Below are 22,234 nucleotides of genomic sequence, written 5' to 3'. Positions count from 1 at the left end.
CGGTGTTCGAATCTCGCAGGCAAATACTATTTTTTCTAATGAAATACGTACTTAACTCATATTCACAAATACCTCCAATGAAGGAATAACACTGTATAGTAAGATTCAAATGCACAGAAATTATAGTTTGCGTATTTTCTGGTGGTAGGGCGTCTTATGAGCCCGCTCGGGTAGGAACCACCATCTTACTTTTTCCTGCCGCAAAACAGTAATGTAATGTAGTAAGTAATGAGGTTTTGAAGTCACTGCCAAAACTGCTTACAAATAGCTAAGTTCTATAAAACAAGCCAATGTTCCAATGTCAAGGGTGGGGCAGCCGTTATACTATAGAAACGAGAGGCGGCATGTACGTTGTTGATGCCTATGGGCTCCGATAGTCACTTAATACTTGCCTTAATACGGCCTTGAGCTCGTTCAACCGGCTACGAAAAAAAAAGGATTTTTGAGAAATAGTTCTGATATAGTTTAGCTCTCAATTCAAAAAATTAATCGGGTTGGTGGTCGTATCTTATTAGTATTACAATTTTATTTATTAATGTATTATTTATTTTTCAGTATTAATATAATGTAATAGATATTGTGATTAGACTGCTACCAAACGCCGGTATAGTTGCCACACGTAAACCTGGTTACTTGATACAATATATGGAAAGACATAATCATGAGTTCCATTGCTAGTTACTTCCATGCTACATTGTGGAGGGGTGCGTCGCCAGCGGCAGCTTTTTAGTACCACGCACGCGAGTACGCAGCACACCGCTAACTCTCCGACGCATCGTGCTGTCTCGCTACTCAATGGCTTGCTAGCCTATGCTCCGGAAATGGATATATTCCATGATGGTTTGCAGCGATTTATTGTTGTTGTTAGAAGTTACTTAAGCTAATTATTAATACCTTACAAATGTTTTGGTTTATGCTGTTAATTTGTAAATAGACTAAATAAATAAATAAATAAATCTAAAATAATACTTACATAGAACGAAACAATTCTTCAATATCGTTTCTCGGGCAAATCTTATGATACAGAGCGTAAAACTTGTCAAACGTGAAGGCTTCTTTTTCCATGACGTCATTCTTCCCTGACGGCAGACCCAGTTCGGACAGGCACTGGTAGACTAGCTTCTCGGTCTTGCCAGAAGCAAAGGTCCTGGCCACCACCTTGACGGGAACTTTGCCCCGAGGGTCGGTCAGGAAACAGAGGCGCATCCAGCTGGAAGAAAGTCAGGGTTAAAGTGGTCCTATATATTATATAGGAAATTACATTCGTTAAGTTTGTTTCGTTAGTTGAGTTTCTTGTGTTCTGTGTTATATAAGAAGACTAGCTGACCCGGCAGACTTCGTAGTGCCTCAATCGATAAATAAAATACCTAAACTTTTGTATAACATAAACTTAAACAAACAAAATAATCCGTCCGATCGGGACCCATCAAAGGAAAAACAAAATTGTTATTTTTATTTAATTCCGAGCATTTCCATATTTATCTTTACCTTTTAAACCTTCTCTGGACTTCAACAAATAATTCAAGACCAAAATTAGCCAAATCGGTCGAGCCGTCCTCGAGTTTTAGCGAGACAACGAACAGCAATTCATTTTTATATATATAGAAGAAAAAGATAGAACAAGAAGATATTTTTGAAGAGTGAATCATTGAGAATGATTGCAAGTTATTCGGTAGCTTTATTAACAGTTGATAGTGCCGCTCTATCAGCAGTGCGATAAGGTAACGTATTGGCAAAACCGCTCCGCTTTTACAAGGGGTAGGGGAATTTTCTAAAATTTTAACAGATTTTTTAAGTGATTTTGAGGTATTAGCATTAGAATCTATATTTAATACGTGAAGCAAAAACTTTGTACTCCTTTTTATGAAAATTGCGCGGACCAAGGGGTATGAAATTTTCCACACTTATAAAGAATATAGAAAAACAATGCAGAATGGTAAATTAAAAAAAAAATTGGCATTGACAATACATTAAATCAAGAAAGAAAACATTACACACACTACCGAGTATTTGACACACACACATACACACATATATACTCTTTGTTTATTGTCAAACTTTTGTTATGGCTTAAAGTCTGTGGTCAAATTGAGAATAGGTTAATACTGTTTATCTATAATATTATTTGTCTATAGTGCAGTCTTGGCTTAATCTATGACTATAGAAGTATAATAGTCTTTTATAATAAAACCATAATTGGTTACGCGCGGATTAGTAATGGGATGCTAATGAATTATTGGGATGGCGCCACCTTTGGAGTTTGTTAGTTACTAATTACCGCGACTATCCAAAGCGTGGTTCTACCCGATCGATCACGCTTTGCCGCTGGCTGCCTAGATGGCGGCACTTGTATATTGTGTGGTGCTTGTGCTTATGAAAAGCTACGTGAGCTTCGTCACCCCCTCCCGCCGCCCGCGTGCATCCATCGCCGACGCCCGCACGACAGTCACTGGCAAGGTCTACAGGTGAGTGCAAGTTCTTTTAATTTATTGCCATTTTATTGCTGCTTCCGTGTAATCATTCGCCCGCCCGCTCGCTTATGTGTATTTAATTTATATCTTTAGTTTGATTACTAGCTTTTGTTTACCGCTATATAGTTTTACCGCTCCGCTAAATATAAGTGACAAACATTTGTCACATACCGCTTAGGACGGCTATTTACACGCCTTTCTACAACCCCGCTTTATATGCTCCCGCCGCAGGAGGGCTATTTACACGCCCCCTTGCTACCCCATAGTTTGGTCCTGCGAGCCTGGATTAGATCCAGCTTAAATTTTTATTAAAATTAGAATTAATTTATGATTACCCCCATTCGCCATTTTGTTACAGTATTGTATTGTATGTAAAAGTTAATTACATTCATCGCTATTAGTAATAACTCGTAACCGCATATTTAATTACATTTATTAACGTAGTTCATTTAGTGTTATTTTTTAGTCAGTTATTTCATAACTTCATTATGGAAAATAGACAACTAAAGAAACTTATCGCGAAGAATAATTTAGTATTTGCACAAATTAATGATTTATATAATAAATCAAAAAATATTTCGGAGTTTGATTCGGAATTAATTGAAACTTTTCTTGCCGAATCAGAATCGATTGATGACATGCGTGTTAGATTTGAAAGCAATTTGGATGATATCAATGATTTAAATTTAAAGCAAAACCCCGAAGTTGAGCCTGAATACGCAGCTTTATCGTCTTTTGACACGTTATATAATTACGTAAGACGCGCTCGTAACAAAATTACAATTGGTAATTCGTCAAATGTAATGAGAACTACCGCCGCCATAAATGTAACATTGCCAACAATTTCACTTCCTTCCTTTGACGGACGCTCTCTTGAAGGATGGGAAACATTTTACCAGGCTTTTAAAGCTAACATTCACGATAACCCGCAACTGTCTGATGCGCAACGTGTGCAGTATTTAATGGGCAAATTAACACATAGTGCATTAAAGTTAACCGCTGGTATAATACCCACAGGTGAAACTTATAATATTATTTGGTCGAATCTAATTAGTAAATATCAGGATAAACGAGCTTTAGGATGTCATTATCTGAATAATATATTAGATTTAAAAAATTGTTCACCTACCGCAAATAGTTTAAATATGTTCATTGAAAAAATTTCATCTTCGATTGCCGCTTTAAAACAATTAAATTTACTTGATTTGACTGATTTTATTTTATTACAATGCTCACTGAGAAGGTTGGATCCTCAAACTTTACATTCGTTTGAAGCATCGGTTCGTGGTATTGAAATACCCACAACTGAAATGTTTATTAAATTCATACAGGATCAGATAAAAATATTAGAACGCTCTGCACCGAAGTGTAACATAGAGAAATCTAAAAATCACAAATCGTTTATTTCTAGTAGTTATAATGACCCAGTCCGCACTGAAAGGGTTAACAAACCGGTTTCGTTATCTACGTGCGATCTTTGCTCGAGCTCGCACCACACGCAGTTATATCGTTGTAATGAATTTAAAAATATGATTTCACCGCAAGCACGTTATGATTTTATTAAATCGCACAAGGGTTGCATCAATTGTTTAAGCTTATCGCATACATTAAAAGCATGTCAATCAAAGTTAACATGCAATAATTGTAAGAAATATCATCATACTTTGTTGTGTTTTGGTAATAAACGGGCGAATCGAAAAAGTAAAAGCGTACCCAGTCCATCGAATGACTACGCTGATATGGACAGGCAGGTCAGTCGGTCGCAGGTACATGGAATTCCGAGTGATGCCGCGCGGCCCGATTACGGTCGGTCCCAGGTTCAATCTCAACCTGTTGTTCAGAGTTACGATCATCATGATGCCGCTTCGAATACTTGTTTACACTCTAACAGAACGATACAACAACAAAATAATACGACCGCTACCACGTTGACTCACAGTTCGGAAATAAAATCGAATAGTAATATTTTATTATCAACCGCTCAAATATACGCTCACTCGAATAAAGGGGAACGTAAAATAGTTAGATCTTTAATAGATAATGGTTCCCAAAATAATTTAATAACTGTCAATTGTTGTAAATTACTTAAATTACCGATTATACCTTTAAATAATTCTTATATTAGAGGTATTGGATTAACCGCTCGCCCGATTCACGGATATGTTTATTTAAATATTGAATCTAGATTTTCTCCTAATAAATATTATATTCACGCTTTAGTAGTAGACTGTATTACAGATAAATTACCCGCTTATTTTATAAATTCCTCAAATATGAATCATATACGTAATTTACCGCTTGCCGATTCAAATTGGAACGTTCCAGGTGTGATTGATATGGTGTTAGGTGCTCAGTTATTTCCATATATATACTTAGGTAATCGTATAGATACCGGCTCACTAGCGCCACCTGCCGTAGAAACAACCTTCGGTTATGTTCTTATGGGTGACGTACCTGAAGTGAGTTACACCGGCATTATGAAACCGCAACATGATAATTTTTCTGTTATAAATGATAATAATACCTCTTTGTGACTATCTAGTACAGTTTATATTGATAATCCACCCGCTTTCGAAAATACTAAAATTCATTCTGCATTCACTTTAAATAAAACTTTTTCATCTATAACGCATAAAGACCTTGAGTCATTTTTACATAAATTTTGGGAATTAGAGGAGATTCCTCATGAGCGTCATCTTAGCCCTGAGGAAGCCGAGTGTGAAAACAAATATATTTCTACAATTACCCGCGATAATGATGGCCGATATACGGTTGAGTTACCATTTAGTAGAAATCCCGCTGACCTTGGCAAGTCTTATACTGTTGCTCACCGCCGTTTTCTTTCGCTCGAACGTAAGTTTGTTCAATTACCCTCACTCCGCGATGATTACGATATCGTTATACAGGATTACATTAGTAAAGGTTATTTAACTGAAATTAACGACACCGCTAAGGAAACCGATAACGGTTATTATATACCGCACCATGCAGTTATCCGCCCAAGCAAGACTACCACTAAACTACGTGTAGTTCTTGATGCTAGTGCTAAAACATCTAGTGGACTGTCACTTAATGACGTCTTGCATACTGGTCCAAATTTACAGGCAGACTTATTTTTGCTTTTACTACGCTTTCGTTTGTTCCCTGTGGCACTGTGCGCTGATGTGGAACAAATGTACTTACGCATTAGGGTGACCACAGACCACCATAAATATTTAAAAATATTGTACCGCTTTAAAAATGATAAACTTCGCATTTTCGCTTTTAACTGTCTGCCCTTTGGTTTAAAGTCATCACCTTATTTAGCAATGCGTACTATACGTCAATTAGCATCAGAAGAATGTTATCGTTATCCGGAAGCCGCTAGTGTAGCTGAGTCTCAATTATATATGGATGATCTCGTCACATCCCTACACGAAGATATTTCAGCTATCAAACTATCGAAACAACTAATTTCACTCTTTAAATCAGGAGGTTTTAATTTAACAAAATGGGCAAGTAACTCCACTGCCTTTCTTAATAGCCTTCCAGAAACGCACCGCTCTTCTGTAAGCTTCTCTGATGATGCTAATAATACCATGAAAGTTTTAGGCCTTGCGTGGCTTCCCGCTAATGACTCATTTTTTATGACGAGCTCAAACACTAATGAAAAGTGCACTAAAAGAACAATATTATCTTTAGCCGCACGCTTGTTCGACGTGCTTGGTTTAGTTGCTCCAGTTATACTGTTCGCTAAATTGCTTATTAAGGAACTCTGGAATTCTAAAATTGACTGGGATGATACACCTCCAGATACAATTATTTACCGCTACTCTTCACTTGTGAAAGAGCTTCCATTGCTTTCAACTATAGCAATACCGCGCCATATTGGAGTTTCCAAAGACTGTGAAGTAAATATTGTTGCATTTTGTGATGCAAGCTTGAACGCTTACGGTTGCGTTGTTTATTTACACATTACAGATCCCACAGGAAATATTACTTTAAGATTATTGTGCTCAAAATCAAAGGTTTCTCCGGTTAAGATAACTACATTAGCTCGCCTTGAGCTTTGTGCCGCTCTTGTTTTGTCAAAATTAGTTAAACTTATTTATAACGCTTATAATTCTTTACATCCTATCACCGCTATATACGCTTTCTCAGATTCTACAATTGCTCTTTCTTGGATTAAATCTTCCCCGCATAGATGGTCAATATTTGTAGGAAACCGCATCGCTCAAATTCAGGAGAATTTATCACCTGACCGCTTTTTTCATATTAATGGTAAGGAAAATCCTAGCGATTGTGTGTCACGAGGTCTTTTACCGTCACAAATTATTAATAACTCGCTTTGGTGGCAGGGTCCTTCTTGGGCCTGCTATCCTATTTCACAATGGCCTATTGAACCTTTTGTACCTTGTAAATCTGGAAGTGACATACCTGAAATGAAAAAATCTGTAACACTTACCGCTTTAACTGTTGTCGAAGATTCCCCAATATATCAACTTGGGTTGAGAATTTCGTCATGGTCAAAACTTCTTCGCTGTGTTGTTTATGTACTTCGATTTATAAGAAAATTACCGCGAAACAAGTTTGTAACCGCATTCGATTTAAATACTGCTGAGAAAGCTATTATTCGAGCTCTTCAAGCTAAATATTTTGGTCATGATATTGCCAGCATTAGAAAATTAGATTTACCTTCGAAAAATATTCGTAAACTTAGTCCATTTATTGACGAAGATGGAATTTTGCGTATTCAGGGTAGACTTTCGAGCTCTGATTTACCGTTTGAAACGCAACACCCCGCTTTATTGCCAAAACACGATCACATAATAAATATTATTGTTGATTATTTTCATAATACAAACTTGCACACCGGTCCGGACCTTTTGATGTCCATTATTCGTCAACGCTTTTGGATATTGTCCGCTAGAAACGTTATAAGAAAAAGAGTGCATATGTGTAAATCATGTTTTCGTGTATCACCTTCACACCCAACTCCCATGATGGCTGACCTTCCGTCAAGCCGTGTAATGGAGGCCAAAGCTTTCTGTCACACGGGAGTAGATTACGCGGGCCCATTTAAGATAACGCTTGTACGCAAACGTGGTCATCATTCACAAAAGGCTTACATTTGCCTGTTCGTATGCTTAACGACAAAGGCTATACATATTGAGTTAGCCTCGGATTTGTCAACGGACTCATTTCTTGCCGCTTTCAAACGTTTTATATCTCGTCGAGGTCCAGTTTCTTTCATGTATTCAGATAATGGCACTAATTTTGTTGGCGCAAAGGCTCAGTTAGATGAAATGTATAAACTTCTAGTTTCAAATAATTTTATATCCGCATGGAATGATGAATTAACTAAATACCGAATCATTTGGAAGATGATCCCGCCTCGGGCTCCACATTTTGGAGGTTTATGGGAATCAAACATTAAATCCGTTAAAACTCATTTAAATAGAGTAATAGGCGCACAAATTCTCACTTACGAAGAGATGTTGACTGTGTTGAATCAAATAGAATGTCTTATGAATTCCAGACCTTTATGTCTTTTATCCGCAGATCCCAACCCCGAAATTCTCACACCCGCACATTTTTTGATGTCCACTCCTTTGCAGTATTTACCCGCGTCTGAATTGTCCGCAAATCAGATGAGTCTAACTAATCGCAAAGCGTTGTTAGATAGTTTGGTTAATTCCTATTGGAGGAAATGGAGATTAGAGTACCTGCATACGTTGCAAGTCAGACAGAAGTGGTGTACATCAGATAACCCCGTGAAGGTTGGGACAGTAGTTCTTATTCATCAAGATGACATTCCACCGCTCCGCTGGCCACTTGGCGTTATACAAGAGGTGTATCCAGGTGCCGATAACATTATACGCGTTGCTTTGGTAAAAACGAAATCTGGATTTCTTAAACGTCCAGTTGTAAAATTATATCCGCTACCGCTAGAATAAATTAGAGTACCGCATGTCATCAACCGCTTCAACTCTACTCGTAAACATTCATGATGGCTTATTATTAGTTAAAATTTGTTTCTTTTCAAATAACTTCCCGCTATTTAAGCTTTATGCTTCCTATCTTAGTATCTTTATATATTTGTTGAAAGTCCTGCGAACTTTCAAGGCGGGCAGGATGGTTACGCGCGGATTAGTAATGGGATGCTAATGAATTATTGGGATGGCGCCACCTTTGGAGTTTGTTAGTTACTAATTACCGCGACTATCCAAAGCGTGGTTCTACCCGATCGATCACGCTTTGCCGCTGGCTGCCTAGATGGCGGCACTTGTATATTGTGTGGTGCTTGTGCTTATGAAAAGCTACGTGAGCTTCGTCACCCCCTCCCGCCGCCCGCGTGCATCCATCGCCGACGCCCGCACGACAGTCACTGGCAAGGTCTACAGGTGAGTGCAAGTTCTTTTAATTTATTGCCATTTTATTGCTGCTTCCGTGTAATCATTCGCCCGCCCGCTCGCTTATGTGTATTTAATTTATATCTTTAGTTTGATTACTAGCTTTTGTTTACCGCTATATAGTTTTACCGCTCCGCTAAATATAAGTGACAAACATTTGTCACATACCGCTTAGGACGGCTATTTACACGCCTTTCTACAACCCCGCTTTATATGCTCCCGCCGCAGGAGGGCTATTTACACGCCCCCTTGCTACCCCAATAATAATGTTCAAACTTAATTTCAATTAAATATACAGTAGAATTCATATACAACGACTTCGCTTATAACGACTAACCGCTTTTAACGACGATAATGATTACTCAAGTTAGGTTTCATAGTTATGTACTGAAAATATAACCGTTTAGTGCGACTCCGTTTTAAGCGACCAATTTGCTTATAGCTACCCTTAATTTTGAATATTATGATGATACGTCCGGTTAAAACGACGCACAATGTTTTATTTACATAACCTACCAATACCTCGGCGCCCCAACTTCACCTTGCCCCCTTTATTGGCGCGCGAATCACAGTTAGTGCTTGTCACTTGTTGACAAGTTCTTAAAGCTCGACAAAATGAGTTCTATGAAGCGAAAGTGTTTTACAATTGAAGAATAAAGTGCAATATTACACCGATTAGAAGCCGGTGAATCAAATGCAACCCTCGCAAAGGAGTTTGGCGTATCTCATTCTACAATATCAACAATAAAGAAGAATAAAGATAAGATCGAGCCGATGTTTAATACCAATGTTTTAAAATACAAACGTTTAAGGACTTCTACTCATGAGTCGGTGGATAAGGCATTCTTACAGTGGTTCAAGCTTCAGCGCGACTGGGGAATACCCGTGAATGTACCTCTGCTACAAGAGAAAGCAATTTTTCGCTATACAGTTAGATATGCAAAATTTTACATGCTCCATGAGTTGGATAAATATATGTACTTAAGAAATAATTCTGCCGTTTTGTACGTCATCCGGTTAGTACGACATAGTTTTGCCGGTCCCTTGAAAGTCGTTATATCCGGATTCTACTGTAGTCAAATTTCGACTACTGCGGGACCACTAGTTCTTTATAGAAGGACATCAGTAAGGTGATGCTGGACGATTGATTCAGAGCTTCGAGGTCAAGAGAGTCGCGAGCTTCCTGAGAATTCATCTCAAATGTAGAAAAACCTATTGAAAAGAAAAAATGTTTCTGCTTAGCTTAATAAAAGAATTTTCCATTAACGTTTCCCAGATAGCTAGTTTTGGATACGGCAGTGGTACTCTTGTAACTAGTGTATAAAAATAAATGTTATACTGTTACTGTTGCTACACAGAACGTTTTTTAACTATGGCAACTGTATTTGAGCAGACAAATAAGGCGAACTAAATTGCAGATTGGATGTCGTTAAAAAAATGTTAACTTAATGCAATTAATAATAAATATACTAAAAAACCAAACACGTGTTTTAATAATACATATCGACGCTTGAAAGGCAAACGTGACTAAGCGGCAATGCGTGAACTTTACAGTAGACTAATTTAAAGTTGAAATACCTGAAAAAAAATCTATTTTAACGAATCTAGCAACTGTAGGATTAAAATGATTTTAATAGACCTAGAAATATTTTTCTTTTTGCGCATCGAATATGGTTGTTGCCTATCATTTATGTACAAAGCAGTTATTGTCGCTTAGTCACGTTTGCCTTTCAAGCGTCGATATGTTTAATATCTATCATTACTTGGCGCAAACGTTAGGGCTTAGAAAAAATGGTTTACATTACCTAGCATTGGTCGAAAATCGTAGATATTTGTGTAATGTACGTCATTATCTATGTATGATCTCTAGAAGTGAAAGGCTATTAGGTTTAAGCGACATTTTTGAAACTCTAAAGGAGAGAGAGACATTTAAAGTTTAAAATTTAGGAAAAAATATCATGAAAATAAATCTTATTCAGTTCTTCAAAATGTTGTCAACATTTATTCATTTAGTTGCACCATAAAAGTGATCATCAATACAAAACTTTGGCAAATTGACAATAAGTACATGGCAGATGTCACCGCAATTATAGATGCAATCGACAGTGCAATCGCCAAACATAATTGAAGTTCGATTAAAAACATCGAATAGTTGATGCGAATACCAAATAAAACGGACCTTTAATTATAAAGATAAACGTCGCGTATCAAGCGAAGTGTCCCTTAAATCAAAGAGCCTTTCATCACTAGATATATCTATATTTATGGGATGAAACAGTGGTTATTCAAGTTTATTTTTAAGTTACAACAAAAAACAAGTGTTAGGGTATGTGTGCACGAATTGCGCTGGTCCCATTAAATTAAGACGACATTGGACTCGGGCACTAATGTCGCTATCCACGACGCAGAGAACGGAAATGATGGAGGAACATAGCCCGAACAAAACTGCTCCGTAAAAGGAGGATACATAAGTTTATATATGTATTTTTATTTATTTATTTATTTATTTATGTACACACAGAAAACAAGACACAGTACAGAGTAATAGGAAAATTATGTACAAAGGCACTGCTTATTTCTTTGTATGTATGTATGTTGGTATAATATTCTTAAAGAACGCAGCTGCCAATTGTCCGAGTAATCTCTCAGTTGCCGTTTACGACATCATAAGAACAGACGGTGTGATAATATCCTAGGCCGAGACCACACGATGAAATTAGAGTAACACTTAGGTACGTTATTTTTTTCGATTTTCGCGGATCATAAGCGTAATTCAAACTACTATGACGATTACGAATTTCACGTTCCTTATTTCCGACTTTTCGAATGCTTTAAGGTTTTCTCTACACTACTTTAGAGATTTAGATAATAAGTTCATTCAAAGGTTCAAATAAGTTCATTGAAAAATTCAAGGATTCAATAGGAGGACGGCGCGAAACCGTGCGTGAATCACTTTGTTACATCAATGAATGAACGAGAAAGCATCACCTCTCGAAATTTGGTTGTGATCTGGCCACCGACCCACCCTAGTATTAAAAACAGCGCGATTATTTGTGGTAGGGCCTCTTGTGAGTCCGCACGGGTAGGTAATACCGCTCTGCCTATTTCTGCCATGAAGCACTAATGCATTTCGGTTTGAAGGGTGGAGCAGCTGTTGTAACTATACTGAGACCTTAGAACTCATATCATTTACGTTGTAGATGTCTATGGGCTCCGGTAACCACTTAACACCAGGTGGGCCGTGAGATCGTCCATTCACCTAAGCAATAAAAAATAAAAAGATTTCTTGAGAAAAGTTTTACGAAAACTTGAGATTACGTCAATAAACCAGATTATTCCTGAGTTCAAAGCCGAGATGCAGAGCCTGGATGACGATCTGTCAAATGAGGCCTAAGATCTTTATAAAAAAGTTACTAAAAATGTAATGAAAAGAGTAGTGGATTTTTTAATTACATTATGAGATATAGTTACTTTCCATTTTGACTAACGAAGCCCTAAAAACTGTAATATTATACATGTGTGTTTTGCAAAAGAGCAATAACCGTCCGAGTTTGTCGGTACTGTGAGCTAGGGGCGTGCCTGTGCAAACTAGGACACTGCGAACGCCCCTGTCCGTGCTAATGTCAGCCAATTTAAATTGCTTTAATCCGCACGGGAGAGGAAACATGACCTGATTTACTGGAGCGGTTTGCTGAACTTCGCGTACTTTAATATTCATAGAATGCGATCTAAAATGAATTTAGCGTAAATTTACTGGTATTCTCTAGTGACTAGTACCGCTTATCCCTTGAGGGGCTTTAAGATGATAAAAAGAACACATAAAGCTGCTGGTTACTGCTGACGAACCTGTAAAACAATTTTATAGGACATTTCGTAGCGACCAGAACGCATTGTGCCGGAAGTGTGGCGGGTAGCCATCATACAACACAAGATATTGACAGATGTCTGAATCTCGCTGACGACATTTTAACAACAAGATAAGCTTTCGTAAATGCGCCACCCACCTTGAGATATAAGTTCTAAGGTCTCAAGTATAGTTACAGTTACAACGGCTGCCCCACCCTTCAAACCGAAACGCATTACTGCTTCACGGCAGAAATAGGCAGGGTGGTGGCACCTACCCGTGCGGACTCACAAAAGGTCCTAACCCCCAGTAAAGCCGTCCACAGTAACTGATGATGATGATGATGATTCGTCCGACCGTTTTCGGCCGTGGCGACCACTTTCACTCCTATCCGTCGATTTGGCGCTCGTGCGCTCGAAGATGGCTTATATAGCCTATCTTCGCGGCAAAATTCCTTGGGCATTGAGGGCACGTAAGCACGCCGTTCTTATAATTATAGGCTATGGCAGCAGGAGGGCGGGCCTTCAACTGGTCGTGCTTGTAATCAAGGTCAGCTTTACGCTGACCCTCGAGCTCGCGTACTTTGCTGTTCAGCATCCTGCGGCATTCTGGCCGCTGTGCTGCCAAGCGCTCCCATTGAGAGGGCTCTATATCACATCTCTTCATGTGTCGTTTTTTTGTTTCTCATTGTAACTACAAATACTTGGTCGCTGTGTAAGAGAGCTGTATAATTGAAATAAGAGCTGGGAAACTGTGGACAGTTCGAGTCTGAATAGCTCAGTAGCATGTTGCTGGGAAAGTTCTTATTGAATAAGTTTCGACGATGGCCACAAGAGCGGCTGGTACACTTTCGGAACTTTCAAACTAATAAAATAGATGTTACGTAATTACATTGTTTTCTAGTATTTACACTGTATGGACATACATTTTATAAATAGTGTGATTTAAGTCGTCGCGGCCTAAAGGATAAGACGTCCGGTGCGTTCGTATCTAGCGATGCACCGGTGTTCGAATCCCGCAGGCAAGTACCAATTTTTCTAATGAAATACGTACTTAACAAATGTTCTCGATTGACTTCCACGGTGAACGAAGAACATCTTGTAATATAATACTTATAAAAATGAATTGCTGTTCGTTAGTCTCGCTGAAACTCGAGACCGCCTGGACCGATTTGGCTAATTTTGGTCTTAAATTATTTGTGGAAGTATAGAGAAGGTTTAAAAGGTAGATAAATATAAAAATGATCGGAATTAAATAAAAATAACAATTTTGTTTTCCCTTTGGTGTGTCCCCCGTTGGACGGATTCCTTTTGTTTGTTTTCAGTTTATTTTATACAAAAGTTTAGATCTTTTATTAATCGATTGGGGCATTACGAAGTCTGTCGGTGTAATAAAAATCAAACCCGCAAAAATTATAATTTGCGTAATTACTGGTGGTAGGACCTCTTGTGAGTCCGCACGGCTATTTCTTGGTGGTAGGGCGTACTTCAAGCATGGTACAGGAACCACCATTCTATATATTTCAACAGAGATTCACACACGCTCTCCTGCTTGTCGACAGTTGTTATCTAACACATATGAGAGACTCCGATTTCATGTCTGGAAGTGGGCGTATCGAAGAAAGACATCCAGAAATCTATTTTGCGCTTCCAATCAATAAAAAGCATGAAGCATGTTGCGGATAATAACATGTACTTTTAGGTTAGGAATTGTGTTCTTTTTTTTTATAATAATTTTTTATTAGTTATGAGTAAAAATCTAAGCATGTATATGTATACAGTTTAATTATGTAATCTAATGTATGTTGTTTTCCAATAATTGTCCATTTAATAAAAATAAAAAAACTCTTCAGGTGTTCTGCTCTATAATATCTCTACAAGTGATTACGGACCGTCGCCGTCGGCTGTGAGTAAAAACATGCGCTCTGTAGTAGATCTTCACTTGCACTAAAGCCTTGTTCGGACTAGGCGAGTATTTTAGTCGAGTACCGAGTAATTTAGTAGCTAAATGTGTCTGAACACCAAAAATTTAGTCGAATAGGTTAGTAAATAATTTAGTAAAGTCAATCCATTTTGTTCTATTTTTTCGGGCGAGTAGCGAGTAGTTTAGCCACTAAATTACTCGGTACCCGACTAAAATACTCGCTTAGTGCGAACAAGGCTTAAAGGACAAGAACCATTTCTAAGACTATTTGATCTGTACCCACAAAAAAATGTATTAATATATTGTTTACATTTTTAAGTGAAGCTTTGTCATTTTATTTTACCTTGCCAATAATGGAAAACACTCAAAAATCCAGTGACGTAAACGTCCCATGATATAGAAGGCGCAACGGACCCGTTCTCCCGTCGCCTTTAGACATGAAGTTAACAAAATCACTCGTATAGTTGAAATTATTTTTATGGTTCAAACTACGGTTAAATAAGTGGGAACAAATCACGGACGGTTATCCGGCAGAGTCTGACATAGATACTTATATACGTTTTTAAATAAATACATATAAACATAATAAACATCCAGACAATGATTGCTTGACGTGGGAATCGAACCCACGACTCTCGGTGTAATAGTCGGAAACGCTAACTGCTGCACCACCGAGTCAGTTCAGTTAAAACTACTTTATTATATACTTTATTTTTATATTTTGTTCGTGGCAAAGAATAGTTTAAAATAATATAAGCGTCGGAAATCATAAAATGACAATTGAAAACGCGAGATTGATCAGTAAAAGTAAAAGTCATGACAATTATGTCTAAGACGCGGCTTCGACGCGAAAACCGATCTTAAAGAAAAATTCGTAGTCTGAAACAATAACTAAATGATTTACATCTTTTCTCAAGAATAACAGTTACTAGATTTTCTAAGTTAAAGTTTCTTAGAAGTTGTTTAAAACAAAACAAAAACGTTTGAGACGCAATAACAAACAAAGTAGTATAAAGTAAAAAGAATTGTTTTTTTTTGCTTTTTGAGCGATCTTCTCACGGAAAGTTCGACTTCTGTTAAATATTTTAGGATAAATATCGAACGCCTTGGAGCGGTTAACTCAATATTCTAGACTTCAAATAGAACGCATATCTCACGGCTAGAGTAAGTAAATCAAATCATGAATGGATCCAGGATTTCGAGTAATAACATTAAACTAAAATTAGAAGATACCAACGCGGCCTACTGCTACTGGTTTTATTTTTCAATGCCTTTGGGGTCGAACCCTGACCTTATTAGCTTATTTTGTATTTTGGAGAAGGGGTCTCTTGCCCAAAATAGTTTGGGAATCCCTGGTTCGACCCCTGCAAGTCTCTGAGGAATTATTCGAGATGATCCCCTCATCTCCTTTTTATCATCGCACCTCCCGCCATCGGAGCAGAGTTCATCCATATTATCTGAAATCGCTGCGTTCATCAACAGTGCGTTTCCAGAGATCTTTTTTGCCACGTACCGTCCGGCTTTCGAATGAACTCCCCTCCACGGTGTTTTCCGAGCGCTATGACATATCCTTCTTCAAACGAGGCTTGCGGAGAGTACTTAATGGTAGGCAGCGGCTTAGCTCTGCCCCTGGTATTACCGACGTCCATGAGTGACCACTTACCATCGGGTGGGCCGTATGCTCGTCTGCCTACAAAGGCAATAAATAAAAAAAGAATAAATCGGAAAACATGTCGCTGTGTAGTTTTCCCATTCAAGGTGCGTGGATTGCGAAAAGCGGCTACTACTTAAAGTAAACTGTTTACCATTGTACTAAGTTTGTGCTCAAATAATGTGAAGCCGTAATAATACCAACAAGAAGGACGCAAATAGGTTGCGCGAATTCCCTGAACGGTTACAACACAATTTGTTATTTAATATGTTTTGTTACGTAAATTACCTATTCTAAAGGTAATTACAATGATTCACATTGCATTAATATTTAATTATTATACCTTTATGTTTCGGTGTTTTGCCGGGTTGATTCTATTATCATAAGAAGATACAAGATCAGATTTTTGTTTTACAAAATAACAGCTATTGTTTTGATTTTAATGAATGAACGAGATCGCTAATAAATTTATTAAAATACGTCTATCGAGGTAGCTAGATACAAATATTATCATATAATTTAATTATACCTAAAAAATGAATTGCTGTTCGTTAGTCTCGCTAAAACTCGAGAACGGCTGAACCGATTTGGCTAATTTTCGTCTTGAATTATTTGTGGAAGTCCAGAGAAGGATTAACTGGTAGATAAATATAAAAATGCCGGGAATTAAATAAAAATAACACTTTTGTTTTTCCTTTGATGTATCTCCCGTTGGATGGATTCCTTTTGTTTGTTTTAAGTTTATTTTACACAAAAGTTTAGGTCTTTTGTTTATCGATTGAGGCACTACGAAGTCTGCCGGGTCAGCTAGTTTAAACTAAATTTTACGTTATAGGTAAATGCTATGAAATATTAAGGGAAAAAATGATTTTACGATTTAATGATATTTGCGGCTACAATTATTCGTTTAATGAAAAGGATGATTTACGAAAAAAAATGTATTAATAGATATATTCGACGCTTGAAAGGCAAACGTGACTAAGGGACAATAACTGCTTTGTACATAAACAATAACCATATTCGATGCGCAAAAATAATAATATTTCTAGGTCGATTAAAATCATTTCAATCCTACAGCTAGATTTGTTAAAATAGATTTTTTTTCAGGTATTTCAACTTTAAATTAGTCTACTGTAAAGTTCACGCATTGTCGCTTAGTCACGTTTAACTTTCAAGCGTCGAATGAAAAAAAAAATTTTGGAAAAACACGACAGTCAGTTTCAGAAATTCAAGTTTTTGTTACTTTAGATAGTTTAGGTAAAAAAACAACGTAGGTATCTTTAAAAGCTTAAGTAAAAAGTACGTACTGCTTCATTAGATTCGTTCTCGGGCAGACATTGTTGATTTTGTTGTTGTGCGTGATAGCTCGAAGTCCTTCCTTCCAAACCTTTGATAAAAGCAAACGAACAGACAAATAAGCATGCTAAAAACGAACATGCAATAAAAATAAGCATATTGGATCCAAGTTTTCCACAAAGCCAAAAGTAGCAAGTTATAGTGTTTCGCTTACAACGGATCTTTATTTAAAACCTAAATATCGTTAAGTTATTGATTATACTTGTTATTTCACTTGTTATTTGTAATGTCAAATCTTGAAAAACAATATGGTTAGGTATTTTTTTGATCGGTTAAAATTACAATTAATGTTACAAAAATATGCTTATTTTTTACGTTTTAAAAGGTGAAAAAAAAATATATAACTAAGGTTTAATAATATAAAATTTGCAAAAAAAAATTGTGCTCCAAACTAATAAAGCCCAAAACGAAGCCATGCCTCCGACATCAAGGACCACTTACTGTTTCTTGAGGCATGTCATCGGACAAACGTTGTTGGCTTTCACGTTGTGAGTTATCTTCCTTAAAGCTTGCAACCATATCTTTTGTGGAAGAAACGTGAAGGAAATATTAATATACGGTGAAAAGCATACGGTAGTTAGCGATTTTGATCATGATGATTTATAAGACTATGTTCTGTTTCTTGCTGTGACTGGCAGATACCTACTTATTTCTATCAATAACCAAACGTTCGGATCAGAAGGTTGAAATAGCCTTCAATCTATTTGAGTCGCGAGATGTGGTGTCTATGGGATTTGGCAGTACCTCAACATCAAGTATGATGATTTGTTTCGTCTACTCAGTGATGGATTTAGACTTGACTTGACTCGACTTGACAGCCCTAGACCCTGTTTATTGCGCCACCCTCAATGTTAGAATAAATTTTGTTAATATTGATCCAATATTTTTATTTTGAATTTAAAATAATTTTATATCTATATATTTTTTATAAAATTTAGTATGCACTCATTTTCAAAGGAGACTGTACATAGTGTTTTTTGTCTCTGAAATTTTGGTATTTCAAAAATTTTGCGGCCTTAGTGAGTCCCTCACTCTGTCGTCAATTCAGGGTTTTTTTTAGTGTTGACGAAAACAAATAAATAAATTTCATTTGTTTCTCAATAAAACGCATAGTTTACTCACTAGTTGTACTAAAATACTGTCCGTATATTGATGGAAGGTATATAGTAATAACATGTTTTTTCAATAACTATGTAAAGTTGTCCGAGTATTATTGCGTCCTCGGATTGATAAAGTTTTGTTATTGAATTTAATAAAGTATCCGGTTAGATAATATTTATTTGAAAGATCAGAGAATTAGACTTTTCAAACTGTGGTTCGTCTTTTACTTGTGTATCTCTCAGAGCGTATATGAAAATAGTTTTGCAATTCAATTTCAGTACAAAAAAAACTGCTTTATTGCTTGAAGATATATAGCGTTTTGTTCTTTGTCATTTCCCGTTTTTCTCTTTTTTATTAATTTAAATTAATTAATAATAACTTTTATTAATATCTGCGCTGTCCTACAAATTGACATGATAGGACCCGGCGGTTAACTGTAAAGATCAAATAAATCAATAATCACTTACTTACAACGGTCAACCAGTACGTGTCGTAATTATTAATCGATGCCTCCAATGAACACAACTTTAACTCAAAATTTTGAAATTTTCGTCTTTCACACAAACCGCTTCACTATGCTAAAAGTATTACAATTAATCATTATTGATGGGGTCCGAAGCAAGAGTAAATCAGCTAGTTACACAAAAAAACCGTAAATATATCTGAAATAATAAAGATTTTATCAACTTTTTTCGTTTAAACACTCCTCCTGTAAATCTACGAATTTGCAGTTAGATTAGTGTTCACTGGAGGCATCGATCTTAGTTCGGAAATACGTACTCTGTACGGTTCGGTTTTCAAGAACAAAACTCGCAATTGAGAAGGTTCTTTAATTAAAGAATACTATGTGTATGTGAGGATTTGCAATATGAATCATCAGAGGATACCGACCTTCGCTGTGGCGGCGTCAGGACACACCACGTGTTGGTAGTTGATGTTAATGTAGTCAGTTCCACTGCATATGGTTAGCGATTTGTCTTCCAACGTGTCCCCGTGCTTGTTCACTAGATTCGAGTTGAGCTTGGAATCCTACGCAGAGAAAGATTGGTCGAATATCAACGAATATAAACATAGTTGTAAAGATAGTCGTTTTTACTGGTGGTAGGACCTCTTGTGGGTCCGCACGGGTAGGTACCGCCGCCCCGCCTATTTCTGCCGTGAAGCAGTAATGCGTTTCGGTTTGAAGGGCGGGGCAGCCGTTGTAACTATACTGAGACCTTAGAACTTATATCTGAAGGTGGGTGGCGCATTTACGTTGTAGATGCGCCACCCACCTTCGCGCAGGTCGTCGTGGCCTAACGGATAAGACGTCCGGTGCATTCGTGTTGAGCGATGCACCGGTGTTCGAATCCCGCAGGCGGGTACCAATTTTTCTAATGAAATACGTACTCAACAAATGTTCACGATTCATTTCCACGGTGAAGGAATAACATCGTGTAATAAAAATGAAACCCGCAAAAATATAATTTGCGTAATTACTGGTGGTAGGACCTCTTGTGAGTCCGCACGGGTAGGTACCACCGCCCCGCCTATTTCTTCCGTGAAGCAATAATGCGTTTCGGTTTGAAGGGTGGGGTAACCGTTGTAACTATACTCAAACCTTAGAACTTATATCTGAAGGTGGGTGGCGCATTTACGTTGTAGGTGTCTATGGGCTCCAGTAACCATTTAACACCAGGTGGGCTGTGAGCTCGTCCACATATCTAAGCAATAAAAATGTACAAACAAACAAACTCAGTGCAGTCGAATATAAACATAAATATCAATCGGAGTACATTACGAAGTGAATCTTGAATCTTAGAATATAAGGTCGTATTTTCAATTGTGTTCTTCAATGGCTGCCCCCCCCTCTCATCAAACTAGAACGCGTTACTTCGCAGAAAACCTATATGTGCGGTCTAACATAAAAAAAAAAAAAATTTACTTAGGTGGGTGGACGAGCTCACAGACCACCTGGTGTTAAGTGGTTACTGGAGCCCATAGACATCTACAACGTAAATGCGCCAACCCACCTTGAGATATTAGTTCTAAGTTCTTAAGTATTGTTAGTTACAACGGCTACCCCACCCTTCAAACCGAAACGTATTACTGCTTCATGGCAGAAATATACGGTAGGTTATCGGTCTACGTTTTGATTTAGAGCCAAAGGGATTGCTCGGAATAAGTGAAAGTGGACCGGCTACATAGGTATGTTGTCACACTGACAGTCGGTGGGGCACAAAAATACTGGAGTGGAGACCTCGTACTGGAAGTTGTAACGTCGGCAGATAGCCAACTAGGTGGTCCAATGACCTGGTCAAATTGTCTGGTAGGGATTGGATGCGAAAGGCAAGAGACCGAAGAGAATAGGATGCATTCTTTTTTTTTTATTGCTTTAATGGGTGAATGAGCTCACAGCCCACCTGGTGTTAAGTGGTTACTGGAGCCCATCGACATTTACGACGTAAATGCGCCACCCACCTTGAGATATAATTTCTAAGGTCTCAAGTATAGTTACAACGGCTTCCCTACCCTTCAAACCGAAACGCATTACTGCTTCACGGCAGAAATAGGCAGGGTGGTGCCTGTCGGTGCGGACTCACAAAAGGTCCTATAACCAGTAAAAAATTCGAAGAGACCTATGCTCAGCATTGGCTAGACAAGGGTTGAAGAAGAGAGTTTCGATTTAAGCCTACCTATGATGCATGGGACTGTTCAGTTTTACCTCAATCATGGCTGCCCTACAGTCTCCATACAATATTTTTCCGGAAACTAAAAACCATACGCCTACACTCCATTCCTCTAATCTCAAAAACTTTACGCAAACAAAGCGTAATAATTGTTTTAGTGTTGTCCAAACAAAATTGCTGTTATCATCAGAGGTCTCGTTATCAATGTTAATAACATTATGACATCAACTATGTGAACGTAGCGATAATATTTACCACCCGTAATGTTTATCCGCTGACCGCAACGTGGCTTGGTTTTGTCATACGCACTCATTAATCACGGAAATGTTTGTCTGTTTTAAAATTAATTTTATAAGTGTACATACGTTACGGTATGGACGGAACTTGAGGCATGAGGCTGGTGTCTCAATTGCACAGTATTATTTATTTATTGTTATTACACTTCATGTAATATTTATCGTGGCGGACTAATGCCCAAGGCATGCTCTACCAGTCAACCAAAGGTAGTGTAAATAATAGTAGGTGCATTGAAATTTGAATTAAATTACAATTACATACCCAAAAATATATAAGATACATAAATGTATATACATACATACGCAAATACACATAATACACATAAATACAAATATATATTTTATACAGTATTCAGAGGAATAAAACATAATAAAACCATGACGATTCCGCTATTTAAAGTTTGAAGGTTGGGGCAGCTGTTGTATTGTTAAAACTGAGATCTTACAACTCATGTCTCAACGTGGGTGGCGGCATTTACGTTGTAGATGTCTATGGGCTCCACTTAACACCAGGTGGGCTGTGAGCTCGTC

At 37.6% G+C, this 22,234-nt stretch overlaps 1 protein-coding gene across 2 annotated transcripts in view; it reads right to left on the bottom strand.

The window, feature by feature from the left end:
- The window catches only part of norpA (no receptor potential A), a 105,995-nt gene that overhangs the window by 21,476 nt on the left and 62,285 nt on the right, over positions 1 to 22,234 (bottom strand). The window contains exons 5-7 of one of the 2 annotated variants that reach the window (XM_089734543.1): positions 19,630 to 19,767; positions 18,079 to 18,158; positions 974 to 1,210 (exon numbers count right to left, since the gene is read on the bottom strand). In XM_089734543.1, coding sequence (XP_089590669.1) covers positions 974 to 1,210; positions 18,079 to 18,158; positions 19,630 to 19,767 — 455 coding nt within the window. Of the gene's footprint in view, positions 1 to 973; positions 1,211 to 17,588; positions 17,669 to 18,078; positions 18,159 to 19,629; positions 19,768 to 22,234 lie in introns of both variants that reach the window. The other variant, XM_089734542.1, reaches the window with a different exon arrangement.

Source organism: Bombyx mandarina, chromosome 18 (genome assembly GCF_030267445.1).
Source record: "Bombyx mandarina strain Sakado chromosome 18, ASM3026744v2".
Classification (NCBI taxonomy): domain Eukaryota; kingdom Metazoa; phylum Arthropoda; class Insecta; order Lepidoptera; family Bombycidae; genus Bombyx; species Bombyx mandarina.
The sequence above is the reverse complement of the archived record's forward strand: the minus strand, read 5'-3'. Positions and strand labels throughout refer to the sequence as shown.